The following is a 16,622-nucleotide window of genomic DNA, read 5'->3' as shown; positions in this document are numbered from 1 at the left end:
ATCTGGTCTAGCATCTTCATCTCACAGTGGCCACAGGCTAGCTGTCATCTACTGTACAGTAGACTTGCTTTCCAGTACACCTGTCGAACATGCCTAGGGAAGGTATCTTTCCACCCAGGGTAGTAAACACAGAGGAAAAGGACTTTGGCTTGGTACCTGCGGTGGCCAGGAAATCCAAGCAGGTGATGGGTATATGGTGATGGGTATAATGACTCGGTCTTTGTCTATGGAGTTTTATTGGCAGGGATACTGGAGTGGCTTGCCGGTTCCTGCTCCAGGTGGATCACGTTTGGTCAAAACTCTCCACTATGACCTGTCCATCTTGGGTGGCCCTGCACGGCATAGCTCATAGCTTCTCTGAGTTATTCAAGCTCCTTTGCCACGGCAAGGCAGTGCCAACAAAGGCCTGTATAGTTAAAGCTATGGTTTTCTCAGTAGTGATGTATGGAAGTGAAAGCTGGACCATAAAGAAGGCTGATCGCCAAAGAATTGATGCTTTTGAATTATGGTGCTGGAGGAGACTCTTGAGAGACCCATGGAGGGCAAGAAGATCAAACCTCTCCATTCTGAAGGAAATCAGCCCTGAGTGCTCACTGGAAGGACAGATCCTGAAGCTGAGGCTCCAATACTTTGGCCACCTCATGAGAAGAGAAGACTCCCTGGAAAAGACCCTGATGTTGGGAAAGATTGAGGGCACAAGGAGAAGGGGACGAAAGAGGACGGGATGGTTGGACAGTGTTCTCGCAGCTACCAGATAAGTTTGACCAAACTGCGGGAGGCAGTGGAAGACAGGAGTGCCTGGCGTGCTCTGGTCCATGGGGTCAGGAAGAGTTGGACACGACTAAACGACTAAACAACAACAAATAACGACTCGGTAGGCGAGCTAAAGCCCTTGGAAACTGGCCTGTGCGTGGCTGGGGCGTGTGTATGTATGGCTCTGTCAAGGCAGGAGGGGGCGGAGCGCAGGGAAGGGCGGAGGCTCCCGCGAGGTAGAGGGCGTCTCCTCGTCGCTTTCGGCGGCGTGCTTGGCATGAAGGCGCTCCATTCATTCCGAGACAGCCAGCGCGGGCGGCAGCGGCGGAGTAGAAAGGCGCGCCTCGCCGGTGGCCGCGAGAAGAAGGCAGCTAGCAGCTGGCCAGCTCCGATCGCCGGTCCCTGGACGGCTCCCTGGCCACTTAAGCCGCCGGAGCTGCGATTGAAGGAGGAAAGGAAGAAAGGGGAGGGGGAAGGAGACCCCGGACTTCTCCAGCCATAAAGGAAGAGGAGGAGCGAGGAGGGGGGAGCAGCGAGGAGGGTGGGGGGAAAGAGGAGATGGGTCTCCTCCAGCGAGACGAGAAGGCTGCGCTGCGGATCTGACGGTGCCGCAGCTCCGAGAAGGCTCGCCATTGTTACCCCAGTTGGGAAAGCCGAGCCCACAGACGCGCGCGCACATACACACACACACACCTTCCGGCTGCCTCTGTGTCTCTCTCTGCAGGCGCTTCGTCTCTTTCCTGGGCTCTCTGGCTGCCGCCGGAGCTCCACATCTAGGCGGCGTGGCGGCTCTGCTTCGGGGTCCTTCTCGCCCGCGCCTCTCCTTTCCAATGGTCAGGGGTCATCTCGCCCAGGGACGGAGCAGCAGCGGCGCCCCGATGAGCTGCCTCTCCCGGCTGTGGCTCTTTGTTTTGCTCCTCAAGGTAAGAGATCGCTCGCCCCAGACACCAGCCATCGCTCCCTGTGCCAAGCTCCTTGGCGCTCTTCCTTTGGCCTGGGAAGGGTGGAAGGAGCTAGTGCAACACTCCTGTGCCTGTGGAGCAAAGAGACTCCCCCCTCCCCGTTTCTTTCCCCCGTTTATGTATTTATTGAGAAATCTCGGCAATCCTCCACGGTGTCCCCCCCCTCTCTCTTTTCGCCCCCCGAGCTTGGGACTTTTCTGAAGCATGGCTAATAGGAGCTGGCACTCAAGGTCGCTTGGTGGGGATCCGCTTCCCAAGGCAAAATGAGGTCACTTTCAACACCACGAGCATCTCCCTCTCTCTCTTTCTCTCTCGGTGTCTGTGTCAGCCAGGAATGGCAAGCAAATGGAGGCAGGGGGCAGCCTGGCTGGTTGTCTGGCTGGTGGTGGAGATTGAGGGCTGGAAAAGGTGGCGGTGCGCTTGGTGATTCGAGGCAAGGTGTGCGTGGGCTGCTTTCCGGGTCTTTGTTGTGGTGCTTCTTCAAGGGAACGTGTTGCATGGCTCTCCTCTGCTCCTGCGACTGGCCTGGAGGAGCCAGGGTGAAGGGGGCTGGGTGAATCTGCACCTCAGGGCTTAATCTGAAGTGGGGTGGTTCAATTGAGTCCCTCCTTGAGTCCCTCCTGGCTCAACCCCGGGGCCAGGGAAAGCCCTAACGAGCATCTGTCTTTGCTTCATTGCTCTTCTTTACAAGTCTGGTGAATTGAAGGGTAGGAAAGGTCCTAAGCTCAGGCGGAGAACACTTGCTTTGCATGCGGAAGGTCCTGGGTTCAATCCCTGACGTCTCCCAAGTAAGTCTGGGAAATACCCCAGTCTAAAAGCCACTTGACATTTAGTTAGACCAAAAGAGCATCTGATTCAAAAGAAGAGACAACTGGTCTGTCTGCTTCAGGACTGTTGACTCCTGCCTTTGCAAACCTGGGGTCCCACTGGTGTTTTGAACCAGGTTGATGGAAGCTGGTCTACAGGGTATCAGATGGAGGTCTTTCTAAACCCTGCCTGGGATTGAACCTGGGAGCTTCTGTATGCAAAACACCTGCTTGACCATACGCAGAGAGAAGTGAGGACAGATAACTTGGCTTTATAGTCCTGGTGAGGTGAAGTGCCTCCTGCTCAATTTGACAGACTGTTTATGGGTGGGGAGCAGGAGTGGGGAATTTCATTCCCTGGAGGCAAGTGAAATTCTTATCAAATTTTGGGGTGCTACCTGCTTGCTGTCAGTGTTGTCAGAGGTTCCCTGTCTCTCCCACCCCATTCTTCAGAAACTTAGTTTTGCCATCACCTGTTGCTGCAAGAATCCCCTTTGGAATTCTGGGTAGAAGAAAGGGCACCCAGGTGGATCTCCATGGATGAAAAACTAAGTTTAAAAAGAGAACGCCTGGTGGCACTGTGGGTTAAACCACAGAGCCTAGGGCTTGCTGATCAGAAGGTCAGCGGTTCGAATCCCCGTGATGGGGTGAGCTCCCATTGCTCAGTCCGGGCTCCTGCCAAGCTAGCAGTTCGAAAGCACGTCAAAGTGCAAGTAGATAAATAGGTACCGCTCCTGCGGGAAGGTAAGCGACATTTCCGTGCACTGCTCTGGTTCGCCAGAAGCGGCTTAGTCATGCTGGCCACATGAGCCAGAAGCTGTACGCCGGCTCCCTCAGCCAGTAAAGCGAGATGAGCGCCGCAACCCCAGAGTCATCTGTGACTGAACCTAATGGTCAGGGGTCCCTTTACCTTTATCTTTAAGGCTCTGTAGCTTTCTGTAAATTTTGCCAGCCTCCGCACTCCCCAAATCAGGAGTTTCACTATAACTTCAACACATACACACCATCTTGAGATGAAGGTTGTTCATAGAGAACTCTCAGCTCAGCTCTACATTAGCCTGTGGTTGTAAGAGAAAAGATACCTTGGGGCAAATCAGTGGTGAGAATCCTGTGGCCTGGCAGAAATCACCAAGACTCCATCTCTCACCATCCCTGAGCATTGGCCATGCTAGAAGGGGTTGATAGGAGTTGGAGTCTAGCAAGCTGTAGGGTCACAAATTCCCCATCCCTGAAATTTGCGATTTTTCTTCATTAGTTTCCAGTATAGATTTTCAGAGTGCTTCAACCCCACCTTCCAGAGTGCCTTAATCAGTTAAAACAAGGCTATCCCTTCCCATGAGCTGTCTAAAAAGACAGGACACACAAGGAAAAGGGGATGGGGAGGAAGAAGGGGGGAAAGCAAACATTTTAAAAAATAATATAGAGGCCAATATTATCATTTTTAAAAAAACACACACACCATTTCTCCAGCTTGCAAAGAAATTTTTAAAAATTGGGAATCACATCCACACTTGGATCCAACTTACATTAGATTAAATTATATATAAGTGGATCAGCGCCAAATATTTGCACCTCTGCCAAGTCAAAACAATTCCTTGCTACTTTCCCTCTTTTGGTATATTAAACATTTGTTGGATCAAAATTTCTCTCCTAATTCCTCAGATATTGGCAAACATGGTGACAGCCCTATCCATATATGTTATTAGGGAATGGTGACTGAAGGACAATTGCTTTGTCATGAGGCCCATTAGCTTCTGTGTTTTCTGGATTCTGATGTCTTTTTCTCAAGTCACCAACTACAGCTAGGAAGAGTTTTGAGAGAGAAGGAGCTATCCGTTCAGCACTGCAGACCCAATCTCCATTCTCCAGAGCAGCTAAGGAGTTTTCCATAGCTAATGGGCTTACACGCTCATACCTGAACACATCCTTTGAAAATAAGCTAAACTGGTTTCAGCGGAACGTACTTCTGCATAATGTGCTTAGGATCAGTCTGTTAGAAGGAGAGAAATATACAGCCTCTGAAACTGCCTTAGACTGAGTCCATCTAGTTTGACATTGTCAACACAGATTGGGAGTGACTCTCCAGGGTCTCAGAAAGGGGTCTTTCCCAGCCCATTCTGGGGATGGAAGCTGGGACCTTTTGCAAACAAAGCATGCACTCTCTACCACTGTGCTAAGGCCCCAGTTCCCTTCAGCCCCATCAACTCTTGTTGATTACTAATTGAACATGCAAATATCCTACATTGTTCTTGCAACCAGCTGGGTTTGCTTGCACCCAACTGAGAGCCAATGTCCAGGAAGGAACCATTGTGTGGACTCGGAGCAGGGACTGGAAACCTGTAACCCTCCAAAGTTGCTGGATGCCAGCTCCCACTGGCCTCAGACAGCATAGCCAATGATCAGGGATCATTTCCTGACTCAAATCAGTGTTCTGGCTCTTACCTTGAAGACCCCATGAGACATATGCCCACCCTACCTTAGGGATTGCCTGCTTCTGAATTATTCTCATCCCCACCCCCATTCCCTCTGCTCATCTGGAGAGGCTCTGCTCCACAATGGCACCTGCTTTCCTTTCCTTTTGCTTTCCCAGTTTGTCCAGCTGCCTTGCTTGTTGCCAGATCAAGACTTTTATTGACGCAGGCCTTTCTGAGCCGATCATTTTGTCTTCTTTATGCTGCTGCTTGTAGAAAAGGAGGAGAGGTTTTAGGTCATGGTGTCCATTTTGGTAGGACTCTGTGATTGAAATCTTGAGAAATTACTGCTGCTTTGGACATTTTTATTGGAAATGCTGGTGGTGGGTGTTGGGAAGCCCATAGTTGTGTGAGGACTGGCTCAGCCTGGGGATCAGGTGGACATTTTGACATGCTTCTTTCCACAACTGGGGTGGGGAACCTCAGGCATGAGGGCCAAATGTCACCCTCCAAGCCTCTCCCCAATACTGTTCTAAGACCTCATCTCTCTCCAGTCTTACTCCACACTCCCCTCGAGTGCTTCTGCCTGGCTGGAATGTGTCCTTGAACTGTGAAAGGAGCTCTTGCTTGCTTGGATGGAGGATGAAGAAGATGTGTGTGTGTGTGTGACTATGGTGTGGCTGGAATGTACGCCACTGCTCACAGGAAAGTGTGGCAGCCTTTGCCCCACCCACTTTCCTCCCTTGTCCCACTAACCAATTGCATGCTGCCCCTGGAAAGTTGCTAGTGTGGCCCCTTACTGTCAAAGAATGGCTGTCAGAGGTATTGGCAAGCCACTGCATTAACAGGGCACTGGTCCACCTAGCTCCATATTGTCGACACTGGCTGGCAGTGACTCCGGACTTCAGACCAGGGTATCTCCCAGCTCTACTTAGAGATGTTGAGGATGGAACCTGAGAACTTTTGTGTGCAAAGCAGATGCGCTACAGTCTTCTCCAGTGACATGGAATGAGTTTCACTTGTCTTTGGTCAGCTTTGTGGTCTTAGCTGTTGTCTTTTAAGCTTTTATTGCATTGTGGCTCGTTTCGTACTTCAGCTTTTATTATAGTTTATTATTGCTGCTGTTACTGCCTGGGATCTATTCCGGTGATGCGTGACTTAGACATGTTAAAAGTAAAATGATCTGTGGAGCTATGAAGCCTTGGCTTCAGATCCTACCTGAGCCACACGCTAGCTAACCTTAGTCGAGTCCTTCTCTCTGCTTCCAACTAACAATACAAGAGGACAATAGCAGTGTCTTTCCTGCAAGACTGCTGGAAGTATCTCTGAGCTAATGTCCCAGTTCAGCTAAACAGCTAGAACCATGGTTAGATGTGATCTAAATGACATGCACTGGTTAACAAACCAGGATATCAAGCCATGATTCAACCCCAGTTTGTTTTAACAAACTAGAGTTAGAATAAGCCACAGTTCCTGGAGTTGGACATAATGGAAAACTGTGGCTCTGCTCATGTGCAGAGCTATGTGTGATCAAATGTAAATGGTTGGTCCTGATTGCCCTGTCCTGAGATGGGTTGCCTCACTGAGTCTGCTCCCTGACGCTCACACATTTCGGAGGGATGCCTTCAAGAGAGCACCTATGCACTATAGATGTCCTGATCTATACATCAGTGTTTATACACCAGAAGCTGCTCACATGTAGATGCTTCTCTGGAAGCAACCACATTGAATGCATGGCTGTTGAGAGGAGAGGGACACCAGCTAGATGCATGGTCCTGTTTTCCCTCAATAATGCCTAGTCCTACACCCAGGTAACATCTGAATAGGCACTGGGGTTTAGTCAAAAGTAGAAGGGTTTCAATTTATTTATTGATACTTGGCTAAAGATATACAAAGGTTCACACCCACCCTGTGGAACACTCTCCCACCAGATGTCAAAGAGGGGAAAAAAAACTACCAGACTTTTAGAAGACATCTGAAGGCAGCCCTGTTTAGGGAAGCTTTTAATGTTTGGTGGACTATTATATTTTAATATTTTGTTGGAAGCCGCCCAGAGGGGCTGGGGAAACCCAGCCAGATGGCCGGGGTATAAATAATATATTATTACTATAACTATTATTATTTACTGAAATAAAAGGGATTGTTTAATATAAAAAGGAACAGAGGCAGAAAGAAAAAAAATAAAATAAAAAAGGAAATAAAGGAAAGAAGAGAGAGGGGAAATAAAGGAAGATAAAAAGACTTCCAGTTGTCTGTCCTGCAGCTAAATATAGTATTCACTCATTAATTTCCAACCATTCTATTTTCTATAAACCCACATTTTTTTTTTCAATCTTCAAATCCAAATATTGCAATTTCCAATCTGGATATTACAAGGGGAGGGCTTTCAGAAACGGGTCTCTCCACAAAAGACAAAAGATGTACCGTATTTTTCGCTCTATAGGGCGCACCAGACCGTAGGGCGCACCTAGGGTTTTTTTTTTGGGGGGGGAAATAAAGAATTTTTTTTTATTCCCCTCCTCAGTCCCAAAGAACAAAGAAGCCAAGACAGCCAGCGGGATCCATCCCGCTGGCTGTCTTGGCTTCCTCTTTAGCCACGCGCAACCTCTCCAGCCGGGAGAGGCTGCGCGCCTTTGGCAGAAGCCAAGACAGCGAGCGGGATGGATCCCGCTCACTGTCTTGGCTTCCTTTTTAGCCGCAGGGCTGGGGCGGGGGAAGCCTGAGCTTCCCCCAGCCCCCAGAACGGTTCTGGGAGCGGGGGTGAGGTTGTGCGCAACCTCGCCTTCGCTCCCGGAGCTTGCTGCTATCCGCAAGGCTTCTGAGCCCGGCGGGAACTTCTGCTGGGCTCTGAAGGCTTGCGGATAGCTTCCTGAAGCCTGAAGAGTGAGAGGGGTCGGTGTGCACCGACCCCTCTCACTCTCCAGGCTTCAGCAAAAGCCTGCATTCGCTCCATAGGATACACACACATTTCCCCTTCATTTTTGGAGGGGAAAAAGTGCGTCCTATAGAGCGAAAAATATGGTATATGATCTGAAGAGAAACTAGAGTATGAGGCAGAGGTCTCTCCCAGTCGTACCTGGAGCTGCCGGGGATTGATCCTGGGACCATCTGCATGCTAGACAGATGCTCTGCCATTGAGCTACGGCCCTTAATGCACGCAACTAATTTAGGACTAATAATTTCAATGGAACAATTCTAACTTAGTTGGATATGACCTATTGTCTTTGGGAACCTATTCCTCCCATCTTAAAAAAAAGCTCAAATCTCTAGGTCAAGTATGCTGAGCATTTGACTATCACATTGCCTGTGCTCACAGCATATTCCCAGTCTCATGGCTGCACCAGTGACACGCTGATAGAAGAAATAGCCAGTGCCATCTATATTACCTTTGCCCCCCTCGCCAGCCCCTTCCAATTACTGCAGAGCCAGATAGAACAGGGTCAGCGTATTTTCTTGACGGATTCATTTCTCTGAGTTCTGCTTAACACTGCAAGCTTGGTTACACATGACATTTTAGTCTGTGAGCCTGTTGGTCCTTCTCCCCCCCTCCACCCCCCCCCCGGAGTGCATTTCATACGCTCCACGAAACTTTGCTACCGAGAGAGCTGCCAGCCACCCAGGCTCTCCGCCATTGGCTGTAATTAACATTGCGCTCAGATGACAGCGTTCAGCACATATGCAAAAAAGGAAAAGAAAAGCTAGCGAGCGAGAGTTCCCGATCTCTTCCCCAAGAGAGAACGGTGATGGTCATTTTTCACATGACTAAGCCTTAATCATTAGCGTTGCTTGGAAATGGGTGTGTCCTTTCCTTAAAATCCTGGTCCTGTAAACCTCCGATTCAGCAACGCAAGCATGAAATTTGTAGAAAGCAGCTGGCAGGGATGCCAAATTGCATAAAATATTTGGGGGGGGGGCAAGTAAGACCCGCCCTAGGTAATCAATCGCAAGATGCGGTGCATGCACCCCATTTGAATGGCACTGCCCATCAACTTTGGGGAGTCTCACTCCCCTCAAATACTTTATGGGGGGTAGGGGGTGAAGGGACCTCAGCCCCTAGGAGTTGGGCTCCTATGGTAGCCGGGAACACTAAAGCCAAGAGAATCTCATTGTGTTGGAGGGGGGAAGCTCTGCTCCACTGGTCTAAATAGGCCTGTGAGTCTGTTTCAGCCAAGTCATATCTATGTGCCCTACTGTCAGGCGTCAGGGAATCTGATCCCCACCTCCACCCCCAGGCAGGCTGCCAGGGATAAATAGACAAGAAAAACTCTTACCAAAGTCATTTATTCAATATTCACAGAGAGAGGCTTAGAAAGGGAGCCACTTGGAGTAATGGCATTGCTCAGAGTAATCTCCACCCCCCCTTCACTTCTCAATTGTCAACAGCACCACCCCCATTACGGTGGCTGCTTAGGGCCACTTGCCTCTTAGCTCTTTGCTCTCCTATTTTCAATGCTCACCAGGTTCTGGGAGAAGGGGTGGTGGTGGTCTGGAATGCTTTCCAATGATAAGGTGTCAACCAGCTGCTCTGGCTCTGCTTCTTCCCTCCTCTTCTTCCATTTCCCCCCAGCTTTGTCCCTCATCTATCTCTGTGCCATGACCTTCTGCAAACCACTGTTGTAAATCTACACTGTCTTCCTCTTCTCTGTGTGGTACAGGAGGAGGGGGCAGTCTTCACCATGTGGGAATGTTCAGGGATGCAGGATATATTGTTTGATTATAGCCTTTCCAACTTGTGTTAACAAGTTCACAATTTAGCAGAGTAACATTCCCCCTTTTAAACTCACAGTGGATGCATTTGCTCAGGCTTGCTAAAGCCTCTATAATAACTGTTCTGCTATTTCTCCCTTATTCCCTCATAAAAGATAAGACACGGCACAGTCTTCTATAAAAGTATAAAAAGAGTTTACTCACATTCTGTTCACAATCGGATCCCAGAAGGCAGACTTAGCTTAGAAAAGTAACACAAACCTGGAAACTATCTCATAAGGAGACAGTCCCTTTGTCCTCTCTTGGCTGGAAGCAGATGTTGCTTCTTCGATGCATGTAGTCAAAGAGAGAGAGATGGCAGCCAGTCGTATGCTTTTGTTACCTGCACAGGTGAGGCCACATCCACCTCTAGTCACATGCAGAGGAAGTCTGTCCCAGCCCAGAAGGAAACAGGAGGTTTACCTGCTGGCTGGACAAACATTCCTCCCCGTGTGTAAACATGTTCACTCTAGGAATGTTGTGCTTGACTGCTCTTGTGTTTCACATCCCCCACACCATTCCTCCTCAGTCCAGCCCCTGACACCTACGCTTGACACCAGAACTTTACCTGAGTGCAGAGCTACATAAGAAGAACCCTGCTGGATGAGGCCAATGGCCCATCTCGTCCAGCATCCTGTTCCTACAGTGGCCAACCAGATACCTGTGGGAAGCCTGAAAGGACCCAGGAGCAACAGCCACTCTCTCCACTGGTATTCAAAGGCATAATGCAGGCATAGGCAAACTTGGCCCTCCAGATGTTTTGCAACTACAACTCCCATAATCGCTGACCACTGGTCCTGTTAGCTAGGGATTATGGGAGTTGTAGTCCCAAAACATCTGGAGGGCCGAGTTTGCCTATGCCTGGCATAATGCCTCTGGCAGTGGAGGTGGAGCTTAGATATCATGGCTAGGAGTCACTGATAGCCTTACCTTCCATGAATTGATCTAATGTTCTAAAGCCATCCAGGTGGGTGACCATCAGTGCCTCTGATGGGAGCAAATTCCAGAGGTTAGCTATACACTGAGATTAAAATATACTCTCTGTGCAGCATTATGGCCAGGATGGATAAGCCTGTTGCCCTCCAGAGGTTGTGAGAATGCAGCTCCCATCAGCCCCAGGTCTGCCATGTTTGGGAATCCAACAGCATCTGCACAGCCACAGGTCCCCCTCCTAGCACAGCAAGCCAGAAGATGATGAAGACAACAGCTTAGTGTTGACTTCGAAGGCTGGGGTGATGGTTTGAAACAGGGATGTTCAAAGAAGCACAAACGCCTCGGCTTCAGTCAAAGCAGCCCTAAGTGGAGCTCCCACAGCTCCCTTCCCTTGAGCATGCTGGCCCAAATTTGGCTTGCACCCAGCTGCTGCCACTCCCTGCTCACTCTGCCAGTCCTTCTCCCGGGGGAGGTGGAAGAAGAAGGAGACGACTTGCTAACAAGGAGAGGGTTGGAAGCAGCAGTGGTGGCGGACATTCCCAGAGGCAGGAACTGATGCCGATTGCCTCTTTGCTCTGGGGATTCATAGACATGACTCTAAGCCTCCTAATCCCTGGCTGGCAGTGATGCTCCACTTGTCATTTGCTGCTGAGAAGGAGGTGGAGGTCTGGGCTACTTTCCAAAAGTTTTCGCTTGTGTGGAAAGTAAGTGTTCTGTGGCACTCTTGACAGCACCCTGGCAAAATGACAAGTTGTCTGGTTACCGTCTGTCCTCTGATCCCAGTTGATCCTCCCTCAAACCTCAATAGACCTCTAAATACCAGTTGTTGGGTCCTGCTTGTGGGTTTTCCGTTAGCACCCAGTTGGCCACTGGAAGAACCAGGTGCTGGACTTAGATGGGCCTCCAGGCTGATGTAGCAGCCCTCTTTTGTGCAGATACCTAGTTACGAGTTACATATTCTACATCACGTTTTATGGGTGCATTTCTGCATAATTTTCTGTCTTTACTCTTCTGGTTTGCCCTTGAGTGCCTGTACAATTAAACACTGTGTCTGTAGCAAGCACAGTGCAAATTGACTTCAGATAAAATTAAAAGCCATTAAATCTACATTAAGGGCCTTTACTGTATTTTCAGCGCCTGCTAAAAAGCCTTTTTGTTTAGGCTAGCCTGTCCAGACACATAGATATTGTTATGTTTTGATCTCTTTTTAATTTACTGTTGATTTTAATATGTCTTTCATATGTTTTAACGCCTTCTTCTTAACTGCTTTTATCGATAATTTTAATTTCTTATAAGCCCTTAGAGGTTTTGTTACTAGGAAGTGGTATATAAATTTTGCTAAATAATTAAATGATGTTTCAATGCCAGCTAGCCAGAGACCTAAAACCTATAAAGTATATCATGAGAATAAATAAAATCAGATTGGTCAGGTTCACCAATGGCTTTCTGAAATTAAGTATGTCTTGGCCAGCCTCATAACAAACAGAAGTGAATGAGTGTCAGATGATCACAATGAAACTCAACACATTTGGTTGATGGGGCCTTTGGAGAGACCTCAAAGCACATGGTTGTTGGCTAAACAGCATTTTGGGTACCCACTAAATATTTTCTGAAACGTTGGGCTGAAGGTGTGGCTAGAACAGTGATGGCCAAACTTGGCCCTCCAGCTGTTTTGGGACTACAATTCCCATAATCCCTGACCACTGGTCCTGTTAGCTAGGGATGGTGGGAGTTGTAGTCCCAAAACAGCTGGTGGGCCAAGTTTGGCCATCACTGTGCTAGAGAGACCTATATCATCACTCAGTGGTCCTGTTCTATCTCCTAAATATGCAAAACCCGAAATGATCCCTTCTTCTTTTTACAAAAAAAGGAAAACACATTACTCTTTCCAACAAATGAAATAAATCCCTTTTGTGTTAGGATTATTGAATTACTTATTTTGTGGTTGAAACAAAATCTTTAAGCAGTGCTTTCCAGCTTGGCGATGGATCTGAAATGAAGTAAAAAAAAAAAGCCCAGAAATGTGCAAATGTAATACCGAAAGCAAGGAGAGAGGCTAATCTCCGTGTGCTGGGAAATGACTTTGTCTTTGAAATGAAGCCAAATGTATGGCCTCATTTTTAATGTAGCTGCACATTGCAGTAGTCCATCCGCCCCTATCACCCCTCCACCATGTAACTGTGTATTTCATAAGGAGAGCTTGTTGTACAGGAAGGTGAAAGAATAGCCAGACCAAATTACTGTAGATTGTTTGCAGGCTTCTGAGCACCCAGCTGATGGAAGAGCAGGACATTCATTTGCATCTGCATCATGGCATTGGCTAGCTGCTCTTGTTGCCAGCCAATATGCACCCCTGCCAGAGATCGCTAGCTGTTGCCTGTGATTTGTGGAGCATGACTATAGGTGGCTTGCTGGGAAGCCAGGACCCCCCCCCCCGACTAGTATGCCATACTCTCCAAGTTCCCCGAATTTCCAGGGACAGTCTGGGAATTATGAAAGCCATCCCAGCTTCCGTTTGATCCCAAAATGTCCCTGTTTTCCCCACCAGTGCTGCCACCGCTGAGCTCAGGGAAGAGGGTGAGCTGATGCTTGTCCCAGCCAGCAGCGATGAGGGAGCTTCTCATGGTTGCCACTGCCAGCCTTCTCCCTTGGGCAGCTCATAGGGGCTGCTGGAGAGAGAGGGCAAGGAGCAGGAGAGGCTGCCATTTCCAAGCCCCAGCTCTGTGTGACATACCTGCTCTGAGGGGCCAGGCTGCCCCAGGCGGGAAGAAAGGGGGAGCGAAGTGGAGCGTAAGAAGTCTTGATTTTAAAAATAAACATTTTGTGTGTCTGCATCTCATCTTGCCCATTTCTAAAATTTATTTATTGCTGTGTGTTTTTTTTTCTTTTTGTGAATCTACCAAGAATAAAATACAGTGGTACCTCGGGTTAAGAACTTAATTAGTTCTGGAGGTCTGTTCTTAACCTGAAACTGTTCTTAACCTGAGGTACCACTTTAGCTAATGGGGCCTCCCGCGGCCGCCGCATGATTTCTGTTCTCATCCTGAAGCAAAGTTCTTAACCCGAGGTACTATTTCTGGGTTAGCGGAGTCTGTAACCTGAAGCGTCTGTAACCTGAAGCGTCTGTAACCCGAGGTACCATTGTAACATAGAATCAGGATTAAGGGGTTTTCTTAGGATGGTTGAGGGCGTGTGATCCATTGGTGTAGTGGTGCCAGCACTCACCCTTCTTCTGACAGGAAGTGAGGGGACAAAAAATCAGGGGTCAAGGAGGATCAATTTTTCTTGAGGGGGGGGGGGAGTGAGAAATGTCCCTATTTTCATCTGGGGAATGTTGGAGGGTGTGGCATGCAAATACCATCAGAATATCCTGCTGCCTCAGTCCAATGGACCATCCCCAATGCTAGCTTGTATATTTGGAAATGTTCCTCATACAACTTGAGAGTGCTCATCAGAAAACCAGGATTAGCTGCTGCTCTCCATTGAGAGTATACTGCTGGCAGAGGTGAGGCTGGCACCACATAATGGTGTAGAACAGCCCTTAGCAGGCCCTTGGAATTAGATTCTCTCCAAGTGAAAAACCTAAGTAAACAACAGAGCCCCGTGATCCCTCTACAAGAAAACAATGCGTCTTCAAGAAGCTTACAGGGCGCGTATGTGTTTATATGTGTGAGAGCAGCAAACAACGGATTAGCAAATCCTTTTGCAAAAAAGCCTTATGTTTCTGAGAGCACTTCTTTGATTTTGAGCAGGAAATGTAAGCAGAATAACCGAAACAAACAAGAGAAATAATCAAAACAAACATAATGACTCTCAAAGTGTGTGTAGGCATGCATTCCTCATTGTCTTTCCCATCAATCCTGCTTCTGTAGAGCTGTGATGAATACATGGTGGTTTGGACCTGTGGGATCTCTCTTTGAAGAGCCTCTTCAGCTTAGGCATGGAGGCTTCCTCACTGTAGACTTTCAAGCGTCAGCAGGTAGGTTAGGATGATCTTTGTGAAGCCAGAGGTAGCAATAGCTGGCATGGCTCCATTATCCATTCACTTGTTGACTGAAAACTTAAGAATCATTTTGGACCGAGAGACTTCTGGCAGTTACCACACTGTGAGAAGTAATGCTACAGGGAACCAGGCAGAGGGCCTTCTTGGTAGCGGCACCCACCCTCTGGTAAAAAGGTAAAGGACCCTGGATGGTTAAATCCAGTCAAAGGTGACTATGGGGTTGCGGTGTTGATCTCGCTTTCAGGCTGAGGGAGCCAGCTTTCCAGGTCATGTGGCCAGCAAGACTAAACCGCTTCTGGCACAACAGAACACCGTGATGGAAACCAGAACCCACAGAAATGTTGTTTACCTTCCCGACGCAGCAGTACCTATTTATCTACTTTCACTGGTGTGGTTTCGAACTGCTAGATTGGCAGAAGCTGGGATGGAGCAACGGGAGCTCACTCCATCGCAGGGATTCGAACCGCCAACCTTCTGATCGGCAAGCCCAAGAGTCTCAGTGGCTTGGACTACAGTGGAATGCCCTCCCGTCAAGGAGATGAGTAATTATATATCTTTTAGGAGATATCTGAAGGCAGCCCTGTATAGAGAAGCTTTTTAAGCTTTAATGTTTTGCTATATATGCTGGTAGCCACCCAGAGTGGCTGGGGCAACCCAGTCAGATAGGCAGGGTACAAATAATAAATTATTATTATTATTATTATTATTATTATTATTATTATTATTATTATTATGGCTTTCCTCTATCCAAGCACCTCCTGCCTGGCAGAACTTGTTGGCACCAGGTAAGTTTCTCTGCAGACTACAGCTCTCATAACCATTGGCCATCCTAACTGGCGGTCAATGGGAATTGGGGACCCAGGGTCTGGAGATCCACATCTTCCCCATCCCTGACCTCTACTCTTGCCTATGGCCCCTTCTGCACTATACATCTATAGCAGGATCATACCACTCTAAATAGTCATTGCTTCCCACAAAGAATCCTGGGAAGCATAGCTTGCTTAGGGTGCTGAGATTGTTAGGCGATCCCTATTCCTTTCACAGAGCTGCAATTCCCAGAAGTCCCTGGGAAAAGGGATTGACTGTTAAGCCATTCTGGAAATTGTGCGAACTGCAGAACATGACGACACCTTACATTTTTATGTATACAGTGGTACCTAGGGTTAAGTACTTAATTCGTTCTGGAGGTCCGTACTTAACCTGAAACTGTACTTAACCTGAAGCACCGCTTTAGCTAATGGGGCCTCCTGCTGCCGCTGCGCTGCCGCTGCACGATTTCTGTTCTCAACCTGAAGCAAAGTTCTTAACCCGAGGTAATATTTCTGGGTTAGCGGCGTCTGTAGCCTGAAGCGTATGTAACCTGAAGCGTCTGTAACCCGAGGTACCACTGTATAAGAATATATGAAGATACAACAAAGTCAGGTGCCACTTAGGGACTAAATTGTACCTAGTTTATCCACAATCTAACCAATAGATTGTGAACCTCTGAGAACCTCTATGAACCAATAGACCAGAGCAGATAAGACAATACTCCCTGACCCCATTGCAAGCTTTCTGGCATCCAGGCTTACTTGTGGGTCCCAGGAACTAAGCTCAACCACTGCCCTATCTGCATAGGAGCTGCTTAAGTTGGAATTAGATTGTGCTCTCCTCTATAAACTTAGTGGTACTTTCATTTATTACTTCACAGTCTCACAGCTACCATCAGAAATTAGCTCCCTGCTTTTCAGCTTTGCTGGCCACTTAGAGAAAAATAAATCTTTTAAATTATTGCACCCAGTCTTCAAAGTTTCCCTGAAGAGCTTTTGATTCCTTCCCCACTTACCTCTCCCACCCCATAAGAGCCTTTGCAATGAATTTGTTTAGGTCTTTTTATCAGAGTCTTAAGTGGATTATGTATATTCTCCCCATTAATCTGCACAGCCACCTCCAACCTTTCTGGTAGGCAAATGTGTTCTCCTCTACACCAGAACAAGGTGATGGCCCATAAAATAGATACTCGAGCATT

At 48.1% G+C, this 16,622-nt stretch overlaps 1 protein-coding gene across 1 annotated transcript in view; it reads left to right on the top strand.

The window, feature by feature from the left end:
* The first annotated feature begins 949 nt into the window (after positions 1-949).
* The window catches only part of PTPRO (protein tyrosine phosphatase receptor type O), a 137,192-nt gene continuing 121,519 nt past the window's right edge, over positions 950-16,622 (top strand). Inside the window, exon 1 of the mRNA XM_083699961.1 lies at positions 950-1,676. Within this exon, the coding sequence (XP_083556087.1) occupies positions 1,584-1,676 (93 nt within the window). The 5' untranslated portion in view covers positions 950-1,583. The remainder of the gene's footprint in view (positions 1,677-16,622) is intronic.

This window comes from Podarcis gaigeae (genome assembly GCF_964106915.1).
Source record: "Podarcis gaigeae genome assembly, chromosome: 10".
In the NCBI taxonomy this organism is placed as follows: domain Eukaryota; kingdom Metazoa; phylum Chordata; class Lepidosauria; order Squamata; family Lacertidae; genus Podarcis; species Podarcis gaigeae.
This window is presented reverse-complemented; position numbering and strand designations above follow the sequence as displayed.